Genomic DNA, 20,733 nt, shown 5'->3' with positions numbered 1-20,733 from the left:
ACTAACAAATAGCCAATGGCCCCGCACTAGAATCGGTCACAGTGGTAACTGTGGTACCGATGGTAACAGTAGTAACAGCGAGGGCCATGAATATATGACGGACATGAATGCAGTGTCTCCTATATAATACCTGGTCTACGACCATATTCTATCATATACCCTCGGGAGTGTAACTTATCGCGTTGAATGATGCCTGGGGACCAGGCGCGTTGTATGTACATCAACTCTGCAGCATCATGCAACATCATTAATGCCAACCGGAGTGCCTACTGATACTTTCTATTTTAGGTCGATAAACAACCACAACTGCGAACAATCAGATTATACAGTGCATGAAATGTGAGCTTGACCAAAGTTTCATGACTCCAGACGATGCGACTGCGACTGCGATGCATCAATTACGGTGGAGTCTTGCGCGATTGATGATGAGTTGTGCCTCGGTACAGGATTTGAAAAAATGCAGGTTTCGAATTAGTCTAGGTTGTTGGAGTCGAGGTAGACTTTCATGATCTGAGGCTCCTTATATTTACATATGTCCAAGGCACCAAAGCCACCCATGCTCATAGATAGAAGTAGCAGAATGGTCCCGAAAGAGTATCCATCACTTCCCTTATCGTTGTTGAGTCGGCCGCATAGCCCATATCAATGACATCGTCAAGTGATGTGAGCTCCGACTCTGGCTCATTGGCCCATGTAACATGGCCATAGTCACCTGCATTGATATCTACCTGCCTGGTCTTAGGGTCAAGTGCTTGCCTGTACCGAGTGTTAGTCTGGCATGTCAAAATGAAAGGCAATACTGTATACCATAAAGTCCACATTCTGTCCATCATACCGTGGTGAACCCAGAATGCTGGATCGCCTAGGAAAATAGTTAGCAGTGTTTTGGACACAACAATGCATCTGCAACGGTAGGGTACTCACCTGGGGAGGTGAATAGGTCACCACCAGGGTCGCCGCTAGATTATAGAGTCAGTCCGTGAGAAGTATAGGTGCAGAGTCAAACTTACTTGATCGTGTAATGGATGCCGCCATGGGGTCCAATTTCAACAGTGTATGGGACACCTTCTGAGAGGACACGGTATGCCGTGATGTTGGGCTTGAGAAGGAGATCTAGCTCAAGGTCAGATAAATGGGAAGATTAAGACGGCCGAGCTGTTAGACTTACTGAGAACTGTGGTATAGTTTGCATATCGAGTGTTAAGAGCTGGGCCAACATCACGCTTCAGCCCTCTGGGGTTGTACCCGAGGCCGCCATCTGGTCCAGCATCAGTTCCCACCAGGCCGGCTACAGGTCCCAGGTTTACAGTCATGTTCGCGAATGGTCCAGTGGTCACATAGCCTCCTCCCAGACCTGCAGCTAATTGGATGTCGCCGCCACCAACACCAGCTGGAGGCGTAATCACTGAGCCGTTATGTTCGACATAGTCTCCATTGCCACCCAAGCTGTAGGCGTCCCCATTGAAGATAGGCGATTTCTCAGGTGCGGAGGCATACTTGGGCCAGTCCCAATACTTGAAACTATGTTAGCGCCATTTTGCGGCAGGTACTGGGCTGACTTAGACTTACTGGTTGATAACCAGTGTAGCCGCATTCATCCCGAAGTGCTTTCTCGTACTGATAGACAAACCATCTGTGCCAAGCCATGAAGTTACCCGTATAATGAATTGTAAGAGTTTGCTGGATGTGGACAACAACAAAGTCATCGAACTATTACTACAATGAGTCAACAACTTCCGGTAAAATAGCCTGAACTGACTTACGCGAGACTGCGCACCCGCGGAGACGTTCGAGGGTGTCCGGGGCGGAAGGGTTTGCAAGCATTTCACAGCATTAACATAGGCCAGCCGCTCAGCTTTAGAGAGTGAGCCACTATTCACGAGAAATTAGCTTGTGCAATAGGAGGGATATTTGATGCATAGTAACTCACTATTCTCTGCGAAAATAAATATTCCTTGTTGAACAAGTCGCTTGTTCGCCACGCGCCCGCAGTGATGCCTCAGTTTCATTAAGCGACGCTAGCTGTGTCTCTGTGATCGAGTCAACGAGTTGGCTAAATTGCTCTTGGGCCTCATCAAGGTCCGCACGTCTCGAAAGATCGGCGTCGATTTCTGGAGGACTTGGCGCCGCCGTTGACGATGACAAGAACTGCGCTAAGGCAGGTAACAGGGTATATGTGCCAAGTCTCATGTTGACAGAGTCCAAGCTGTGGAATAGCTGTGATAAAAGGACTGGACGGTATCAATCAAAAGGGATAGTAGCACAAGAGGCAAAATGAAGGGCGCAACTGGAAGACATATGAGTATTGAAGACTCCCCTCAGTGGCCATGCCACCGATGCTACCTTGGTCCCGAAGGCTCCTAGCAGCCGTCAGCCGTCTGAAGCCCTGCATTGCCCACGATCTAAGATATGCAAAAGAAAACAAGGAGTGAATCCCATTGGTGCGGATTCATTGCGGGAACAATGGTTGCATATCTACAATATCAGATGTGCAAGGGTAAAGACCAGGATTATGTACAAGCGAGGTCTAAAGGACCCGAGAGCCACCTGGCTAATTGGACTCGGCGAATGAGACCCCTATACAGAGACCCGGATAACTGGAAATGCCATTCCGATAATCTATCATCGAACGAGAGCTTGATTCTCATCAATCGAAGACCGAGGATGTTACCTTGAGAAGTTAGCTCTCGAATTAGAGGCTCCGCTTCCGTGTTACCACTTTGTAATTGTAGTGGTCAATAAAAAGACCTATACTCCACAAACTGGGGCACACATAGACGTTCATTAGTCGCCCGCGACGGATCGATCCGGACTCCACAACTTCAACGGGAAAAACTTGCCGGAAAATCTCTCTCCAACACAAAAAGCTTGTGGAAACCGATATAAGGGTCGCCTGAGGGAAGTGTTGCATCAAGTTGCCCGTGGGAGCACTTCTCTTTTGGAAACAAATATGAATCAACGTCACGCCGTACAGTATTCATCAGATACGGGAATAACGTTACCCACAACACATCATGGGGATCTTGCAGCTGTGGCTTTGCTGGGGATATCTTCAGCAAATCCTGCATGCATAACGCATTCTTGGCACAGGGCCTAATTCGAGTTGGTCCGGGGTCGTATATTACATTACCCGGTTTTGAAAGAATCTTCAATTCCTTGACCGATTTGCCTGCAGCCTGGCCTCGTCTTTTCCACCATGTTTATACATGCGCGTCCTTCCTATTGTAGTAAGCTCATGAATAAGTACGCAATTACGTTGGCATTTCTGTTCGACTGTCCTTTGGATTGGATCGTGCCATTTTCTACTCACCGTCTCATAAGAACGAGATTAAACCAGGTTTCGAATTGGGGAGCCGTGTTGTGATTTTTGACTCGTCCCGCCCAGTGATTTCTTTGCATCTGCCCCAGCAGTACGGAAGCGATTATCTCGCTTACCACCGCTTGCATACTCAAGTGATCTTGCATTAGGCCGTGCGTATTACGTCCACCACATACATGTACTGGTACACTTCGTAAAGAAATTGATTGAAAGTTCCGTCCTGGGCAAAATGTCATACACCTCGTCTCGCATCCACAAAATCGCACTTAGACATAACAATAAACACTCGACATATGGTCTTCAGCTCTGCGAGAAATTTTCTCTCTTCGTTTCCTTCCTCGAGAGCTGCTCTGAAGTACGTGCAGGATGGCCGACACCACCAACAAGCCGGCGGACGTGGATAGGGGGCCACAAATTCTCATTACCTGTGGAGTGCTGGTCGCTTTGTCGGTGTTGACCGTCTCTCTTCGCACCTGGGTCAGAGTCAAGATTATTCGCCAGATGGGCTCGGACGACTATTGCATGCTGGCCGCCACGGTACAGTTCAACATAATCCACCAAGGCGGATGTGATCACTGACTTGCGCACAGCTGATCCTGTTCGTGGAGATGATGATCATCGTACCCGAGGTAAATCACGGTGCCGGCCGCCATTATCAGTATATTCAGCCTCAAAGCAATATAGTTAGAGGACTGCATCTCAACTTCGTCACGCAGCCTCTCTGCTTAATTGGGCTCTGCTTGACCAAGCTCAGCGTTGGTCTGTTCCTCTTACGTTTGACACCCTCAGCTCGATACGCGAGGTTCATATGGGGTACCATGATCTTCACGATACTCTCTGCAATAGGAAATTTTTGTACGTGATGAAAACTGTCGATCAATGACTATGCTAATCGGTACAGTGACTGTTTTTTTTCAATGCCAGCCGCTCGCTTTCACATGGGATACATCCATCCCAGGGGGCAGCTGTATTCCATCTGCGAACTTGAAATTTGCTGCATTCTTCAATTCAGGTCAGTTCCCAAACTGAAGTTCTCGCCAGAGGCTCAAGCTGATTGATCCAGGTGTATCCGTACTGACAGATCTCATCTTTGCGTTACTGCCAGTGCCTATGTTGTGGCACGTGCAAATGAACTGGAAGGTCAAATCGGCCGTTGCTGGAATTCTCTCCCTAGGAATATTGTAACTCTAGCCCAAATTGAATCATGGACTTAAGGCTGACGACCGAGTTTCACAGTGCGACTGCGGCAGCGCTTGTGAAGATCACATTTCTTACGGACTACGGTAAACACGGTGACTTCTTGTTCGACAGTACTGACATAACCATATGGTAAGTTCAGTATTTCAACGGTGACATGCCTACAGCTACACCATGCTTGTTGGAATGATGCTGATAGTCATGTCTGATACTAGGACGACTGTGGAAATCTCCACCGCAATTATGGCCGCCTCAATCCCTTGCCTAAAACCATTGTTCCGATCCCTCCTGTCCGGTTCTTCCGCAGCAAAGTACAAAATCAAAGATGCTGGTGAATATGTGCGCCAGACCACTGCGAGCCGTCATGCCACGCGATCGACAAGGACAGGCGACGATTTCGAGATGTTCAACAGAACAAGGATCATGGCCGAGGCTGAAGCCAAAACGCATCCCGATAACACATCAGAAGAAAGTATTTTGCGAGAGACCGGCATCACTAGAACAACACACGTTTCGGTGTCAGTCGACCAATACGATCAAAAACAGCCAAAAGATATCGTGTAGATGCACGACCGACGAAGGGGCTGAGGCAACTACGTTAAAAAAAAATTGGAGATTTCAGGAAAGCTGTTCAATGGATTAAGCAATGCAGATCCCCTTCGTGCTGAATTCGCACCCAGCAGACGCATCGAATATGTCTGGCTTGCGCAACTGACCCGCAACTGAACCGCAACATCGTCGGTCTACCCAGCATGCAGTCGAAACTAGACAGCAAAGCAAACAAACAGTGAACACGGGATATTTGAGCTCTATGGAACCAATTGACGTCCACATTCCGACTAGAACATTTCCAACAGCGGAATGCGGGGTACAATGGATGCTTTCGTCACGACTTGTAATGCACAGAGGTCTATGTGGCTTCCTGGGCGGCGTTGTTTGTTTATTATGTACTCAGCCAAGTTTGGGGTGGACCATGCAATCCAGGGAGTGTGCATTCCTGTGTTCCTGGCAGTAATCTTGTTGCATTATTATGGCGAGGAAACTTCAGAATGCGACCTGGAAATCACGTGGGGCTAACAGGCCCGCACCCGAACGGGCCGAGGCTCACATACATTAAATTAAAGCTGCAGCTCCGATGGAGCATCAATGATGATGTCAACGAAAGTGGATCGTCATTGATTTATCACAACCATAAACAACAAAACACTTCATCTCGGAACGTTCTTTATCGGACTTCGACAATATAACGCCGAAGACTCCAGTCTTTTGCTGATATCGTGCTGTATCGCCGATGCAGTGGCGGCCGCTCTAATTCCGCAGTAGCACAAGCGAATGCGAGGTCGTAGCTGCACTTTGCAATGGATTGCTGCAAATCGCGATCTGATGGGTCAAGTTTGCGTCCTTTTCTGACCACTTTAGGGCAATGCTTTGCTTCTTTCGGCGCACAGTTAGGAGTGGCTCCCTTCAGTATTTTATCATTGGGCCTGTCTCAAGCGTTAGCTCTGTAGCTTATTTGAAATAAGATAGTGCTAGCAAAGAATCCATGGAGTATCCTACGTCACATCTCATTCTAGGCCACACCTACGTTTGCATCTTGTGAACGTCGAGTTGTTCACAATATGACTATACTGTGTCGTCATCACCGGTTCGTTCATATATATTACAGCCCCCGCTCAAGTAGTCAGGTGCGGATAGAAAATCAAAGAACAACACAGCAGTAAACAAACTCACCTGGCTTCCTTACAAACTCTTCGTATACACATAACTTCATTATAGTAACTTTTTTTTGATCAACACCGCAAGCATGCCTTACCCCGATGAGTTTGAAGGTTTCATGATCAATGAGCTTGGCAAGTACAAGGAGTTCAAGAAGCAGACTGTACGTCACTCTCATCCAACCCGCGCCAGTACCTGACTAACACCGTCAAACAGTTCAAGCCAAAGAAGTTCCAAGAGAATGATATCGACATCAAAATTGAGTGCTGTGGTGTCTGTGGTTCTGATGTGCACACTGTCACAGGAGGCTGGGGCGAAGCGCCCACGCCCATCTGCGTTGGCCACGAGGTCGTCGGCAAGGCGGTGAAGGTCGGCTCTGCAGTCAAGAACGTCAAGGTCGGCGACCGTGTCGGTGTTGGTGCTCAAGTGTGGTCATGCTTGAAGTGCCCTCAGTGCAAGAGCGATAACGAGAACTACTGTCCTCACCAGGTCGACACCTACGGTGCACCGTACCCCAAAGAGGCCGACCCCGACGAGACCATCTCGCAAGGTGGTTATGCGTCACACATCCGAGTTCACGAGTACTTCGTGTTCCCGGTTCCCGACGCTATCCCCTCACACTTTGCCGCGCCGATGATGTGCGCCGGCCTGACGGTATGGTCGCCACTGGTGCGTGCTGGTACTGGGCCTGGCAAGCAGGTCGCCATTGTTGGTTTAGGTGGTCTGGGTCACTTTGCCGTCATGTGGGCAAATGCCCTCGGTGCTGAAGTGACTGTGATTTCCCACTCTCCTCACAAGAAGGATGATGCTCTGAAGCTCGGCGCCAAGCACTTCGTCAATTCTGGTGACAAGGATTGGGCCAAGCCCCTCGCATTCAAGTTCGACTTCGTGCTCAACTCCGCCGACATGACGCACACCTTCGACCTCGACAGCTACCTGTCGATTCTAAAGGTCAACAGCCGCTTTCACCAGGTCGGTCTGCCCGACGAGCCCATCAAGGAGCTCAACCCCAAGCAGTTCATGGCCAATGGCTCAAGCATCGGTGCCAGCCACATCGGTTCGCGCCCGGAGATCTTGGCCATGCTGAAGCTCTCTGCGGAGAAGAAGCTTTTCCCCATGGTTGAGACCATCCCCGTGTCTGAGAAGGGTTGCGCTGAAGCTATTGAACGTGTCAAGAACAACAAGGTTCACTACCGTTTCACTCTTACCGACTTCGACAAGGCATTCGGTGCCTAGGGTTGCATGAAGATATGACATTATGAGGCACTTGAATGATTACTGTTACGGTTACAACAGTGCAGGAAGACTAGGCTTGCTGTTTCATCCTATGTATTGTGAAATATCAGAAATATTAAGAATAAAAGGCTAAATCACGAAATACATAAAAACATTTGATCGCATAGCTGATCTCACTTAGCGGATATATCTTTTCCCAATCACGTAACCGCATGTTTAGGATCGATCCACCATTCAGGCCACCATTACCTCTAACAATATGAAGGTCCGAACAGAGCTTCAAGATCGTCGCGGGCGTCTTGATGATATATCCTGGCCTTAATTAGTTTGCACGGCTCTTATAGTAAGGCACTTAGACCATGTAATGTTTATTACTAGCAGGTACGATCTAATATTTTAGAACTCTATGGCCTTCTCGTACCCTCGAAGTGCCGGGAGATCTATGTCCTCGAGATTTTAGTATAGATCTGTTTAAATAAGGCTTATTATTCGTGGCGTTAAGATAATAGGTGCGACAACGAAGCTTCCCTGGTAAATATGATGTATTTCAAGTATAAAACTGAATGAACGTGTGTTAGACAAATTAGGCATTTCAGCCTACCGCCGAAGTACAAGCAAACAATAACTAATGTGATACTAAAAGAATGTAACAGGAGAGATAATAGTCTCGCCGAATCAAACTATTTTGTACTTGCCAAAGACATGGAATAACAAATTTCTTTGGACTTTCAATCAAATCCAACACAACTTGATGATGACTGCGATTCCTTGCTTGAATGGAGCGTACTATTCATTCGCAGCAGCCTCTTCTGATGTTGGTTCTTCGGCTCCTGGAGCAGAGGCCTCTTCTGGTGCCTCTTCTTGCACTTCATCTGCAGCTGGCTCCGATTCGTCGTGCTGCTCGGAGTCAGTCTGAGGCTGGAGATATTGCTCGAGCCACTCCTCAAACTCTTGCTTCTGGGCGTCAGGGGTGGTCTTCTTTGCATGGATCTCGTAGATTTGCTTGAGCATCTCGGTGTACAGCTCGACCCCATGCTTGCCGTCCTTGGAGTAGGCGTCCAGGATGTGCGGCACCGCAGCGATGCCCTCGCTGACGATCTGGTGGAATATCGGGTCATTTAGCAGCTTGGCAGTGAGCTTGGCGCCCTCAAAGCCGGCCTGCAGGAGGCTGTTGGATTGCACGGAGACAGCGCCCATCTGGGCACTGATCTGCTTCGTCTTAGCCGCATTGCTTTTGATGATATGAATCAACTTTTGTTCGGCTGTTCCCTTGATCGCCTGCTTGGGATCAAGATCGAATACTAAATAGGGACATTATTCGATGTATGTAAAAGCGATATCGGAGAAAGGGGCCTTACTGCATACTATAAGGGCAGACGTATTCTTTCCGGTGCGTAGCAAGTCCACGAGGAAGGGAAGAACACCTTGACCTTGTTTCTTAATCTTTTGCCATTCTGGTAATTGAAGCACTGATTTTGGACTAAAGCCTATTAGTTCGGGATCTTATATGGTTTCTTCTTTTTGTTGGCACGCTTACTTAGAATATTTAGTGGGTTTCTCCATAGCGACTAGGAAAGATTTCCAATTTTGGTCGAAGTCCTGTTTGAGCTTGTTATCTTGCGCAGGAGGAGGCGTCGGCTTGGTAGTACCAGGAGCGGGTGTTGGTTTTGCTGGAGTCGGCTTTGCTGGAGTCGGCTTTGCTGGAGTCGTCTTTGCTGGAGTCGGCTTTGCTGGAGTCGTCTTTACTGGAGTCGTTTTTGCTGGAGTCGTCTTTGCTGGAGTCGGCTTTGCTGGAGTTGGCTTTGCTGGAGCTGCCTTCGGTGGAGTTGAGTTTTTGATCGGCGCTTTGGGGACAGGCGCTGGCTTCTTGGCCAGATTTGCGAAACTCTGGATTAGCTCATCGTCCTCAGATGTCAAACTGTTATGGGCTGGGGACGCCATGGTCCCGACCGTGTCCGCAATTGAGAAACTGCTCACTGCAGCGGTTCCGCTACCGTATTTGAAGAAGATCTTCCGGGTACCGTAATCGCCGCCGTCGAAAACGTCGCGAGGGTGTACGATAACTGGTCCGCTTCCCAACTTGCAAGTCCAAAAGCCGTCGACCTTGCGACTGAAGTGCTCAAAACGACCTGTTCTGCTTGAGTAAAAACAGTCGACGTCTGCTTCGTCTGCGTTTTTCGTCTGTGTGAAGCCGAGCTCCGTGACTACACGTGTCAAGTTAGTCTGTACAACACTATACTGCGAGGTCGGTAGACAGAAGACGGAGCGATCAATGTATCTCAAGAAGCGAACTTCAGCCTCTGGATGCTGAAGAATCTCTGTTTTTGCCATGTCCGTTCGCCGACGAAAGCTCGAGCACTCACCACGCTGGATGAGAACTTTTTCATCATCCCACAACTCGTCTGAGAGCCACGAATTGCCACTTGGTGGTACATTCCAATCGGGTGGGAATTCAATAGGTTTTGGCAATACGTCTAGCGCCCAATGCCAACATACCCAGTTTCTGTCACTCGAGGGTATGAGAACGAGCCATTGCTTCCCTTTGAGTTCAGGCGCTTCCCCTTCCACCAACGCCTTCTCTGCAGCAGTAGGCTGACGACCACTGCCGCTGCTTGGGTATTTGGTTGGTCTCGGTGCTGGCATGATCGCGATTGGGAAAAGATGGGTGTATGTAAGGGGTAGATAGGGATATGAAAATCACAGGCGTTTGGAACTGTGGTGGATAGAGAACTTACAACAATGCAAAGCCTTACACTGAAGCAGGCGAGGATATTTATGTGAAAGCTAACCCTTCGAGTTTTACTTTGGTCGTGTGCGCTCGCGTTGTTTCCAATAATATTATTATTGATCAGGTCCTGCGAAGGTGCTTTCGTTCTGTCAGGAGGTATCTAAAGTAAGCTGACGAGCTCCAAGTAAGCTGGCGCGGTGAAAGGCGGGGGCTAGTATCGCGTGTGACTCCAACAGGTCTAGACGGGAATGCGCACACCTCAAATTATGGCTTCAACTGGTAGAACGAGTAAGACGATTGGAATGTTTTCACGTAACAAACGAGCAAGGAGGGATTGAATTTGTAGCAGAGCTGTATAATTTCCTGGTAATGCGTATCCAAATATGATCCGATTTGTAAATAAACAAAACACACCATGATATGTTGGAATCTCTCAGTTATAATCATAACAGGCGATGAGCAGCGAAAGACTCAGTTTTCTCATCACAAAACATTCGCTGAAGTGTTTGTTTGTAGTTCCATCTACCTGTTGCCACTTTAGCATATATCGCACCATAACATTCACGACATTATTGCGATACAGCATGTGCAATGGTCGTATACAAGCCGGCCGCAGCAATGATCACATCAGCCTCTTGCTGACAGAATTCGCCCAAAAAAGTGAGGAAAAGAAAATTCTCAGCCTTTGAAACCAAAGCTCTGGGCCGTATGGCCGGCTAGCCCAGATTCTTTGCTTATTGGTAGGCTGAACCTTTAGCAGGCATTCGAATCCAGTCAGATCCAATAGAAGTGTTCATTTTCCTGCGGGGAGTTGTCTGCAGCACTTATAAATCCATAGTATTCAAAATGGAGGCCGGGGTCACTTCTACCTTTACATGCCCTGTTGGGTTATAGATGCGTAAGCCATTTTGTATCTGGCTCGAGTAAATAGGAATGGTGCAGGATCAAGGTGGCGTGGGCAGATCACTTGACGAAGAAGAAAAGCCAATATTCCTCAAATCATAGCAAAATGTATCCTATTTAAGACATACCATGTTAGAGAGTTCGAATCTAGTGCTTTCTTTCAGGATCCCCGTAACAGATCAGCCCGTCTATCCATTAGTCGGTGCTGACCGAGTACACCAAGATGAAAGGCACACTGTAGAGCGAGCCGGTTATTCGCAAACGACAGTTGAACACCTAGTGGGCTGATGAAAAGTTGCGAGAAACGTGTGTACTTAGATATGGTGTATTGCTTAAACTATCGCATGATAGTATGACTGAAAAGGACGCTCTGCTACGGGGCTTAGAAAGACCGTGATCAAAACTAAAACATAACGGAAGAGCAGGCACAGCTTTAACGCAGAGCCACAAAGATCATACGTCACAACGGGTTAACCACATTACACCACTTCAATGGTTTAGAAATCCATTTCAAAAAAGGGACAAAGTGTTATTTCTAGTACGCACCGGTTTTAACAGAAATATATATGCAGGGCCGTTATTATGCGCTAAGACCAATTTGGCGCTCAATTCAGCATAAGGTCTGCCATTTCGGATCCGGAAACCTCCAGTCTTGGACATCGCCATACCGAAAACCGCCACCTACATGCAATACCGTAATCAACACGTCTTCCCACTGGGACTGTCCAGGTCCCATGTCCGTTTGCACACCACAGCTAGCTCATAATCGTAGTATGATGCTTTCATCCCAATGGCTATCCACTGGTATTCAACCAACCAGTTGGTAGTCGTAGCAACTCAACTGACTGTCGTCAAACGTTAGGCTTGAGACCCAATCTTTGACTAGATTGTATCCGCACATGTTTCGCAGTGGATAATCTCTATCACAACTGAATGAGTATATTAGTCGGTGGAGTGTCTTATACGCTTCAACCTTATCGGAAGCAGGCGACAGCGGGCCGGAGCCTGGCCTATATCCAGAACAGTGCAGTGTGGTTGTCGTGAGAAGGGTGATTTTCTCATCAGTTGTAGTGCGCAGCTCATCGTGGCCTCTGGAATGGGTGCGCCTCGGTATTGAGCACATAGTCATCTAGACTAATGAGGTCAGGTGGCGAGAAAGCAAGGTAAAAGTACTTCAAGGTCTCAGCGAACCAGAAGCTCTATGAAAGATATCAGCGAGGAAGAAGGCCGCATTTCAAGGACTACTTACCTCCATGTAGTCTTCATTCTGTGACGTATCGACAGGACGAGTTACGTCCGGCACAGATCCGCTTGCATGTTGAGTATGCGTCGCATTCCTGACAGCCAAGAACATATCCCATGCGGCGTCTTGGAACTCCTGCCTCCCGGTGATGCGGTACAGTAGGAAAACGGACTCTATGGCCTCTGGTCTGAGAATGTAACGAGGATCTTTCACGGTGGTGAACCCCTTGGGCAGATGTTCCTTCCACTCTGGCCGCTTCCTCTTCTCTCTGTTCCAAACGGACTCGTCCCATTGGCAGCTAGTTCGGGACTCGCAGGCAACCATGTTCCAGCGCTCGGGGCCTACTCCTGATGGCATCGACTTATAGGCATACATGCAGCCCCTTGTGAGCTTAGCGCCAGTTTCGATGTCCTTAGGTCGGTCAAGCAATCTCCCACCAAGCGCGAATGCACCGCCCAGGTAGCACGCGAGATGCTCGGTTTCGGGATCCAATTTCGAGTGTTCTTGCGTTGCCGCATTAGCGTTTCCTGCTATCAAAATGTCGTCCTCGTCGGGTAGCATCGGTCGAAATATCATATGCTCATCTGCTGCATTCAGAAACCCTCTTGACATGGTGTCATAGATGGGCTCGGCGCCTTGGAGCAGCCCGTGCATCTTTGGCAGATATTCGTACAGCGAATCAGCACATCCTGCCAGGGTGAACTGACTCCCAGAAACGACGTCTTTCCTGTCCATCGAAACCATCATAGGCCACAATCCGGGAATGTTGGTTTTGTTCTGGCCTTGAAAGAAAAGATTCATAACTCCTGACACTGCCGTGTAGTATTTTGGATCTCCAGTCACCTGCGACAGCCGGGTCATCTCTAGTGATAGTGTTCCCGGCGATGCCGAGACTACGTACGCTTCAAGTTGCAGTCCTTCGCCTGATTTTGCCATTTCGAAATCGATGAAGTCCACTGGCATACGGTTTTCCGTGTTGAAAGCTCCATAGAGCAAGTCGCCCAGCTCTTTGGCTTTGACAAGCAGTACAGGTCGCTTGCTCAGGTCATATGCAGCGAGCAGCCCACCCAGATACCTGATGTTCGTCTCAAAGGTGTTGACTCTACCTGACGTCGAATTTCCAAAGTCAATCTTTGCCACTGCATTCACTGCTTCGTCAAATTCTGCTTTCAGACCCATAATCCACAACGTGTCCAGTGAGTCTACTAGAGTCGCGGCCCATCCCGAAAATTGGTCGCGGAAGCCCCCCGTGACGGGCATAAGAGCATCTTTCATCCAAGCGAACTTGCGGTACGCTTCCCAGTCCCGCTGGAAAGTGCGCCTGACCTGTTCTCGTCTATACTCTCGTGACTCGGTCTCCTTTAGCGTCTCCTTTGGAAAATTGTATTGGACCCTGGGGAGCCGCACGAACTTGCTGAGCGGAACCTGAGAGACGCCCTGGGCAGAGTGTTTATATTCGACATTGCCCCAATCAAAACTGCTGGGTTCAACCGCGGGCTGCTGTGCCTGTCCCTCTGCATTCATGAACTGCCTCAGCCGTGCCGATTCCAGTGATGTCCGTGGTGTCCATCTGGCAAAGAGCAAGTAGCAAACGGTGACGGCGAGTCCGATAGCGACAAAACGGTTGCGGTTACCTCGCGCGGTGCGATGCATCTCGATTACCATGCACACGCCTGCTGGGCGTGGAAATACTGTTCAGACGAAATGGCCACGGTATCTAAAAAGCTTACGGCAGTGCTACCAATCTGCCGGAGAATAATGGTGAAAATACGACAAGGAGGACAGACACCGAAGAGTCGATAAGCGTACAAGGCGAACAATGCGATTGACGTCTGTAGCTGCTCCATCCGCCATTATGTAGGCGCGATTGAGTCGAGAATAATATCCTGGGTGAAGAAACAGTGGAAACATGGTGGCTTTAGGCTAAGTGCCCATGGGGAATGAGACATCGTGTCCAGCTGACTGTCATCTTGGCATCTTGGCAAAGTGCACGCCTGATGTAGAAGGTTGCAACTCATGGCGCCACTATACCTGATGGGAGCTTCATGAGATACGGGTAGTTCTTCATTTGTCCGCTCGAGAGCCGAGCCTCATCCCTTCGACGCCTAGCTGCTGGGCGATGCCGGGTTTGGAAACGGAACCTCAAACAGAATGTCGCGAATGAGTGGACGGGATGGCAAATTGGGCCCTCGGCTTCGATTACAGGCATCTAACCTAACCTAGTATCAAGCGTTGAAACCCCCCGAACCGCAAATTTCATGACAGCAAGAAAAGAAAAACTACTTTCGCCAGTCTACGTACTATGTAGGTTAGATGCTAAGGTTAGGGTAGGAGTGCTAAACTGGCGTCGGTCCCAGCTTCCCGAGCTCCACGCCTTGGCGGCGCTATTGGTGCACCTAGTTAACGCTTAAGTTTAAGCGTAATCTGTTCTGGGCCCCCTACTCATGACGCAACTTTGCTGCAAGGCCTTTGGCTTTCCAGCGACTACGGCATCGTGCGATCTGGTATATGATAACATTAAGACTACACTACTCCGAGCATTCGGCCAAGCGCTTTCCCATTAGATGCATTGCCATCAGAACGGCCTGAAGTCTCGGTTCGGCGACTGTCTCTCTTTTCAATTACTTTGTCATTCTTGTAATATCAGATTATACACCACATCCAGTCACGGTCAGAGTTGGGAATGTGACTTTATCTAATGGTCAGACTGCGAGAGTGACACAGTGTCGCATTTAGCATGACCATATTGGATAGATCATAATTGTTGATATTGACTCGGATAAATTTGAAGCTAGCTACTCGAATGAATTGATGTGATTCATGTTCCACAATCTTTCATGTTCATCTTCAACCGACCCCCTCTTCCATATGTTCCATTTGGCATAACTCCGATATCATTACAACATAACAGTGTGCATACCAAGAATGATAAATCATATTGCTAAACCATACGTAGCTTCTTGACAGGCATTCCTCGGGGAGCAAGTAGCGATTTCAGCCGCTTCAGGCGCACCCGCTTTTGCCCTAGCGACTTGAGACGTCCCTCCAATGGGTCGCCCACACTCGTTTCAGGTGTAGATATCGGGTCGTTCATTATCTCGGAAGATGGATAGTGATAACCCTGGAGCATGCCTTCAATCTCGAATATCTGACCTAGACGTTCAGAGTTAGGGATATTCTCGGTGATACCCAGAAAATCTCCAGGTGCCCCTTTAGTGATAGAATCCGGAAGAGGCTGGTCATAAAGCGTACCGAACCAAGCTTCACGAATCGTCAGGCCGAGTGCCAAGGCAACCTGCCTGGCTACACTGTTGCCCACGATATGCCATTGCTGTGAGGGTGTCCCCGTGATGACTTCGTGATCGAGAAAACCTTGCGCCCTGCGCACTTCGAGCAGAGTCAATGGGCGCGGCTGGTGCCAGTGGTTCACGATACCGGTCCGGTTATCAGTAGGACCACAGCGCGTAACAACAGTGCGGAACAAACTGTGAGGGTGGACACGACCCCAACCTTTACTACCTGGTTGCATTCGCTGCTCTTTGGGGTTAGGAAAGAAGAAATCTCGGTCAGCAGTTGATATGGCGCCAGCCACGCGAATTCCGTCCTTCTCATACCCGAAAAACGTTTTCGCAAAGGTCATTCCATATGGCTGGATCGGGATTTGGAACATTTGACCTCGAATCCGCGGCGTGCAGCCAATGGAAATTCGATGGTCTGGAAAGCCAATACAGTAGTCCACCTTCGCATCCCGAATATCAGGGAGGTCTTCGGTTGCTTCTAGAGCGCTCATGAATTTGAACGGGGTTGGTAACCGCACTCTTTCACCAAATGGCTGACCATTTGACATTTTCCCAAGAGTACCCATCATGGTGCCTGGTGGATGACAATGTGTGGGACGTGGTGCCTTCGGCATTTTGACTCCTGGCGCAGCGAAGCTGAGGAAAACACGACTTCGCATCTGCGGCGCACCATACGTCCAGGCACCAGCATAGACAATACGTACTTGATAGCCCAGGCCAACAATGGCGCAAACGATCTGAGAGAAGAAGCAGTCTTCTCGCTTGTCCTGGGCTTTAACCATGGACCCCACATTCTCCAGAAGTCCGTACTGCGGTCGATACAAATCCACGAATGAAGCAAAAGAAGCGACGAGAGACCGATTCTTGTATTGTTTAAGCGTTTTCTGATCCTCGGCTTTTGTAAGCCGCGAGAAGCCTTGGCAAGGAGACCCACCCGAGATAAATTGTACGTCTCCCGGCTTCGGGACACCGACGTTTCCGTTCAACGCCCACTCGAGGAGATCGTCTATCGAGCCCAAATAAGGTTTGCAGATGCTTCGATCGCAATTTGCCATATAAGAATGGATGGCGTTGGAAGAGATGTCATTAGTCCAGTTCATCGAGACCGCACCTCCATCTTCAATTCCTCTGCCAAAATTACCTCCTCCGCAAAACAAATCCAAGCCGCGCAACTTGCCGATTGATGGGGTGACACTTGGTTGGAATCCTTGTCGGATGTCCAGACAATCCGGGTCTTCTATTGGCACGAGTTGACCGTTCTTTCCAGTCCGATGCGTTATATAGAATACATCGCCAGTGCCTCCCCGGTCATATGGACAAGGAATCTCCTCCGCAGGCATGAAGGCTCTGACCAAACAACGGCGAGCGATTCTATCAACCTCGATCTCCACAAGCTGATCAGAGTACACGAGCTCATTCGGCCTATAAGATTTGGTGCTGTCCATTTCGTTTCGACGAAGTAGTTGACGAAGTCTGACCCATCTCTTCCGGTTTCCCTTGTAGATGCGCTCGACAACCAAGGCATCGAGCCGATCCGACTTCGGCAGTTTCACCAGTACCGTATCCCCTAGTTGGTACTTACGCTCAGATCCAGTGTGCTTGATCTTGTTATGATGGTTGCATGTCAAGTGATCCTCGTCCAGTGCTACCCAGCAACGCTCCCCGGCCAAATACGTCTGTCTCACGAACAAGTTGTCGGATATGGTCGAAGTCGGGTTTCCGAACCATGCAACCCGATGCGTGCCAAGAACCTCCTCCTCTTCGACACGCGCTGTCTCGCACGTGCAAGTATCTGACAAGAACAATTCATTCGACCAAGGATACTTCATTAATGCGCACGGTGTGTCCCTGGCCTGGTACATCCAAATTACATCGAAGGATCTTCGGCCTTGAGGTGAGATATGTACTAATTGGACCATTCCATACCAAACATGGTCACTATCGTGATGTTTTGACGTCTCCCTCTTCCACTTGGTCCCAGTGTTTTCGTGGTCAGGAGGCGTCGAGATTAAGTCCCCTGCTTCTATTTTCAGAAGGAAATCCTCATCGTCTCTAGACCGATTGCTTCCTTGGTGGAATCTCTGCTGTCGCGTACTGGTGATTCGAATCTGCTGAAGGTTGTCTATGTGCACTGTATCAGTAGGTGTGACTGGTTTCATGATAGCACTTAAGCCCATGTGGCTGAAAAGATCGTAGATATACGGTGTAACAATCGTTTTGGCGACTGTTTCTTTGTCGGTCGTCTTCTGTTTGTGCTTCGTGCCCCCGTCGGATGTGGTGCTGTCTTCAGCCATGCGTTCCCCATCCGGAATCGGGCCAGAAGCTGGAATCATTGGCGTATATGCGTTTCCTTTGATCTCACCCCAGAAGTCATGCCAACTGGCTATGTTTCTATCGGGAAGAGGCAGCCCAAAAGCTTCCTTCCATATGAAACCGATGTTAGCAACAATAGCAGCACGGAAGTCGTGGGAATGATGAGCACGATACCACTGCTGGAAAGCAGGTGACCTTTTGTGCCTACTGGTGATGTAGGCAGCGAAGTCTGATCGAAAGTCCTCGAGTCTTGCCCGTCGCCTTTTCTTCAGAAGGTAAAAGCAATAATCCACAACATGTTTTGTCAGATTCGCAATCCAAAGGAATGGCACCCAGAACCGCTCGTATTCTGGGGATGGACGCCCCAGTTTGTAGTATACCTCATCGTTCTGATTGACCTCGGATCGAATCCATACCTGGTCACCGACAGAATGTTCTTCAACGTCGCAGTAATTGCCAATGGGAAGTTCGCGAAAAGGTACCCTTTTTACAAAGTACTTCTTGTCTCCGACACCTAGTATACCGTCGAAAAAGAACTTATCAGATGCCGCACGGGTAGCCAGATGTTGTAATGGTCGTAATTCGCTGGGATACAATACGCTGTCAATGTATATCGTGAAATTGGAAAGCTCGAACTCGATAAAATCGCCCAAATCATGATTCTGGTGCTTGAGTATTTGGAGTAAAGTTGAGACGGCTTCAGCTTCCTTGAGTGTAGGAGCATCGGGTTCGAAGCCACTGAAAAGGGAACGGGGATTAATCAATGTGGACTGTGGTAGCTCAATTACCAATGTCTTCGATGCGGGCATTCCAAGAGAAGTTTCAACATTCGATGTATCGAACGCGTTACCAACTAGTGTTGAAACCTGGAAATCATCAGATGTGGATGCCGGTCGGAATGTTGGGTCAGGACCGCTCTCGCTCTTGCTCTGGATATCCAGGCCGGCTGGTGTTGCGTCTGATGCACTTGGAGATATGCTAAGCAGTGAATAATTCAACCGCGGCCCTACTTCTCGAGCCTCTTCTGGTGCAGTAGAATTAGCCCCAAGAGCCAACTCCCCAAATTTTGTCCACCTCGCTCGTGGTAGTTGCCCCACCTGAGTGGAAGGCTGAAGAGTGGAGGCCATCTCTGCCCTCGCCACAGCATCTGAGTAGGAAATCCAAGACGGCCAAGAAATTCCATCACATCATATAGATATGAAATACATGTCTTTACAACTCATTCGCGATCCAGTGGCGCACCCCCTGGCCGGATGACGTGACGAGGATGGCCCAGATCAAGCAACCCCGCTGTCGAATGTCGCCTACACTCACACGCAGACAGCCTGGGTCACGAAAGTGAGCCGAAATGTCGCGTAGAGTTCAGTGTGTCTGCCAACCGGTGGTGTTTGAGGAGAATGCGCTAGCTAAAGCCTCGCAAGAAGTCGACGTGAAGGAGGAAAGGGAAAAGTGAAGAAGAAGAAGAAGAGGGAGAACAAAGAGGGTTGGAGCCAATGCCTTGTCGTCAACGAGATAAAATTTGGTTAAGTTTGAGGATAAAAGAAGAGAGTTTGGCTGGATTGTAAGGGATAATAGATTCCGAGATCCCACTTCGAGATTACATTCCAAGAGAGAAGGAGACCAGCACCGTAGGCACGCGAGGCGTCAATTATGTTTTGCGCCAGGTTGGCCAATCAGAAACCAGGCCGTGGAATACCCCTGCCGAGTGGCTCTCAATCAAAAATGCAGGAACATTTTAGCGCACCAACCTTAGTCATCATGCTCAAGACTTTAATCTCTATACTTTGACCTTTGAACTTTGAACCGGCGTGTTCGTGGCTCCCAAACTTCAGGATTGCCAAGTGCATATATATGTTTGATACTTTGCCAAATTCTTATACACCCCCAGTCTGACCTGAACGTTTCTCTGGTATTTCTCTATTGATCCTCCGGAGCCCACACACACGGGATAGTATCCCGAGGGAGTTCTGGAAAACACTCAGTGATTTATACAATACGATCTGAGAAGTTAAGAAATGGATCTAATTTCATCGACTGTTGACATTGTTCGCCGCCTTGTAGTCTTGTCAGTCGTATCTAGAAGGAGCAGACAGGATTTCTAAGCCTTTCATACCAAGTGCCTACACCGCAGACTGGAATAAGGTGCATAGTGCATGTCGTTTTCTAGAACTGTAAATACCGAATGAATCTCTTGTTATCGTTAGGCTGAACTTGAGGTTCGCTTCAATGATCCGACACATCATACTATTATGAGTTGGCAGCGACACCACGAGTAGTGTTATTCCTGTATTGCCACAATGCGGGTTGGTTGTGTTCCAAGCTTAGCTCTAGCAAGGTGCCCCATATGAAAGAACGGAATTCAAGTTGTCGAATGAGTTGGTGGCAGCATATTTGATGGAGGGGTAGCTTATTTATTTTAATTCAGCAGAAGTTTTCCCAACGACCAGCGCACAGGACCACCTGAGCGGTTACGTGGTCTAACCAGAGCGTTGCCAGCTTTCCTTAGAAGGCTCAGGTAGCTGGTTCGAACCCAGTCTGTACATGGAGTTTGTTATGGTGACTACGAACCGCTGACCTGTCAGCATCCAGACCGTAAACGATAATGCAGGGATGTACATTGAGGGCTTAGTGGGCTTCTGGGGGCACCGTTTTTTTCTTCTTTTCTTTTTCTTCTTCATTGTCTTTTACCATTATAGACATGTATCTTTTTACTCCAACGCTCTCGACTTCTCCCCATTATACTCGATGGTTTCAGTAACAGCAGGCCACCTACACGTGG

At 48.7% G+C, this 20,733-nt stretch overlaps 7 protein-coding genes across 7 annotated transcripts; 3 read left to right on the top strand and 4 right to left on the bottom strand.

Moving 5' to 3' along the window:
- Positions 1-55: 55 nt before the first annotated feature.
- Positions 56-695, top strand: BKA67DRAFT_568830 (uncharacterized protein). The gene is made up of 2 exons (XM_046103058.1): positions 56-211; positions 289-695. The coding sequence occupies exon 2, from the start codon at positions 333-335 to the stop codon at positions 507-509; it is 177 nt and encodes a 58-aa protein (XP_045957469.1). The 5' UTR covers positions 56-211; positions 289-332; the 3' UTR covers positions 510-695.
- On the bottom strand, positions 561-2,190 carry BKA67DRAFT_625169 (uncharacterized protein; the record flags this gene model as incomplete). The annotated part of the gene is made up of 8 exons (XM_046105529.1): positions 561-756; positions 808-862; positions 925-959; positions 1,011-1,113; positions 1,169-1,514; positions 1,570-1,710; positions 1,764-1,872; positions 1,931-2,190. The coding sequence occupies 8 exons, from the start codon at positions 2,188-2,190 to the stop codon at positions 561-563; spliced, it is 1,245 nt and encodes a 414-aa protein (XP_045957468.1).
- A 1,495-nt stretch (positions 2,191-3,685) lies between these two features.
- Positions 3,686-4,652, top strand: BKA67DRAFT_518913 (uncharacterized protein; the record flags this gene model as incomplete). The annotated part of the gene is made up of 5 exons (XM_046098051.1): positions 3,686-3,856; positions 3,910-4,174; positions 4,221-4,331; positions 4,383-4,500; positions 4,556-4,652. 5 exons carry the CDS (start codon positions 3,686-3,688, stop codon positions 4,650-4,652), a joined length of 762 nt encoding a protein of 253 aa, XP_045957467.1.
- Positions 4,653-6,249: 1,597 nt separating this feature from the next.
- BKA67DRAFT_568825 (alcohol dehydrogenase) lies at positions 6,250-7,920 on the top strand. Its single transcript, XM_046103057.1, has 2 exons — positions 6,250-6,395; positions 6,449-7,920. Exons 1-2 carry the CDS (start codon positions 6,321-6,323, stop codon positions 7,466-7,468), a joined length of 1,095 nt encoding a protein of 364 aa, XP_045957466.1. The 5' UTR covers positions 6,250-6,320; the 3' UTR covers positions 7,469-7,920.
- BKA67DRAFT_692427 (uncharacterized protein) lies at positions 7,921-10,367 on the bottom strand. The gene is made up of 3 exons (XM_046109210.1): positions 9,006-10,367; positions 8,827-8,948; positions 7,921-8,769 (listed from the first exon to the last, which is right to left on the bottom strand). The coding sequence occupies exons 1-3, from the start codon at positions 10,109-10,111 to the stop codon at positions 8,255-8,257; spliced, it is 1,743 nt and encodes a 580-aa protein (XP_045957465.1). The 5' UTR covers positions 10,112-10,367; the 3' UTR covers positions 7,921-8,254.
- A 1,811-nt stretch (positions 10,368-12,178) lies between these two features.
- Positions 12,179-13,995, bottom strand: BKA67DRAFT_593195 (glycoside hydrolase family 47 protein; the record flags this gene model as incomplete). The annotated part of the gene is made up of 2 exons (XM_046104919.1): positions 12,179-12,298; positions 12,349-13,995. The coding sequence occupies 2 exons, from the start codon at positions 13,993-13,995 to the stop codon at positions 12,179-12,181; spliced, it is 1,767 nt and encodes a 588-aa protein (XP_045957464.1).
- A 995-nt stretch (positions 13,996-14,990) lies between these two features.
- Positions 14,991-19,081, bottom strand: BKA67DRAFT_659825 (uncharacterized protein; the record flags this gene model as incomplete). Its single annotated transcript, XM_046107522.1, has 2 exons — positions 14,991-15,031; positions 15,295-19,081. The coding sequence occupies 2 exons, from the start codon at positions 19,079-19,081 to the stop codon at positions 14,991-14,993; spliced, it is 3,828 nt and encodes a 1,275-aa protein (XP_045957463.1).
- Positions 19,082-20,733: the final 1,652 nt, after the last annotated feature.

Source organism: Truncatella angustata (assembly GCF_020726525.1).
Source record: "Truncatella angustata strain MPI-SDFR-AT-0073 chromosome Unknown BKA67scaffold_5, whole genome shotgun sequence".
NCBI classification, from domain to species: domain Eukaryota; kingdom Fungi; phylum Ascomycota; class Sordariomycetes; order Amphisphaeriales; family Sporocadaceae; genus Truncatella; species Truncatella angustata.
This window is presented reverse-complemented; position numbering and strand designations above follow the sequence as displayed.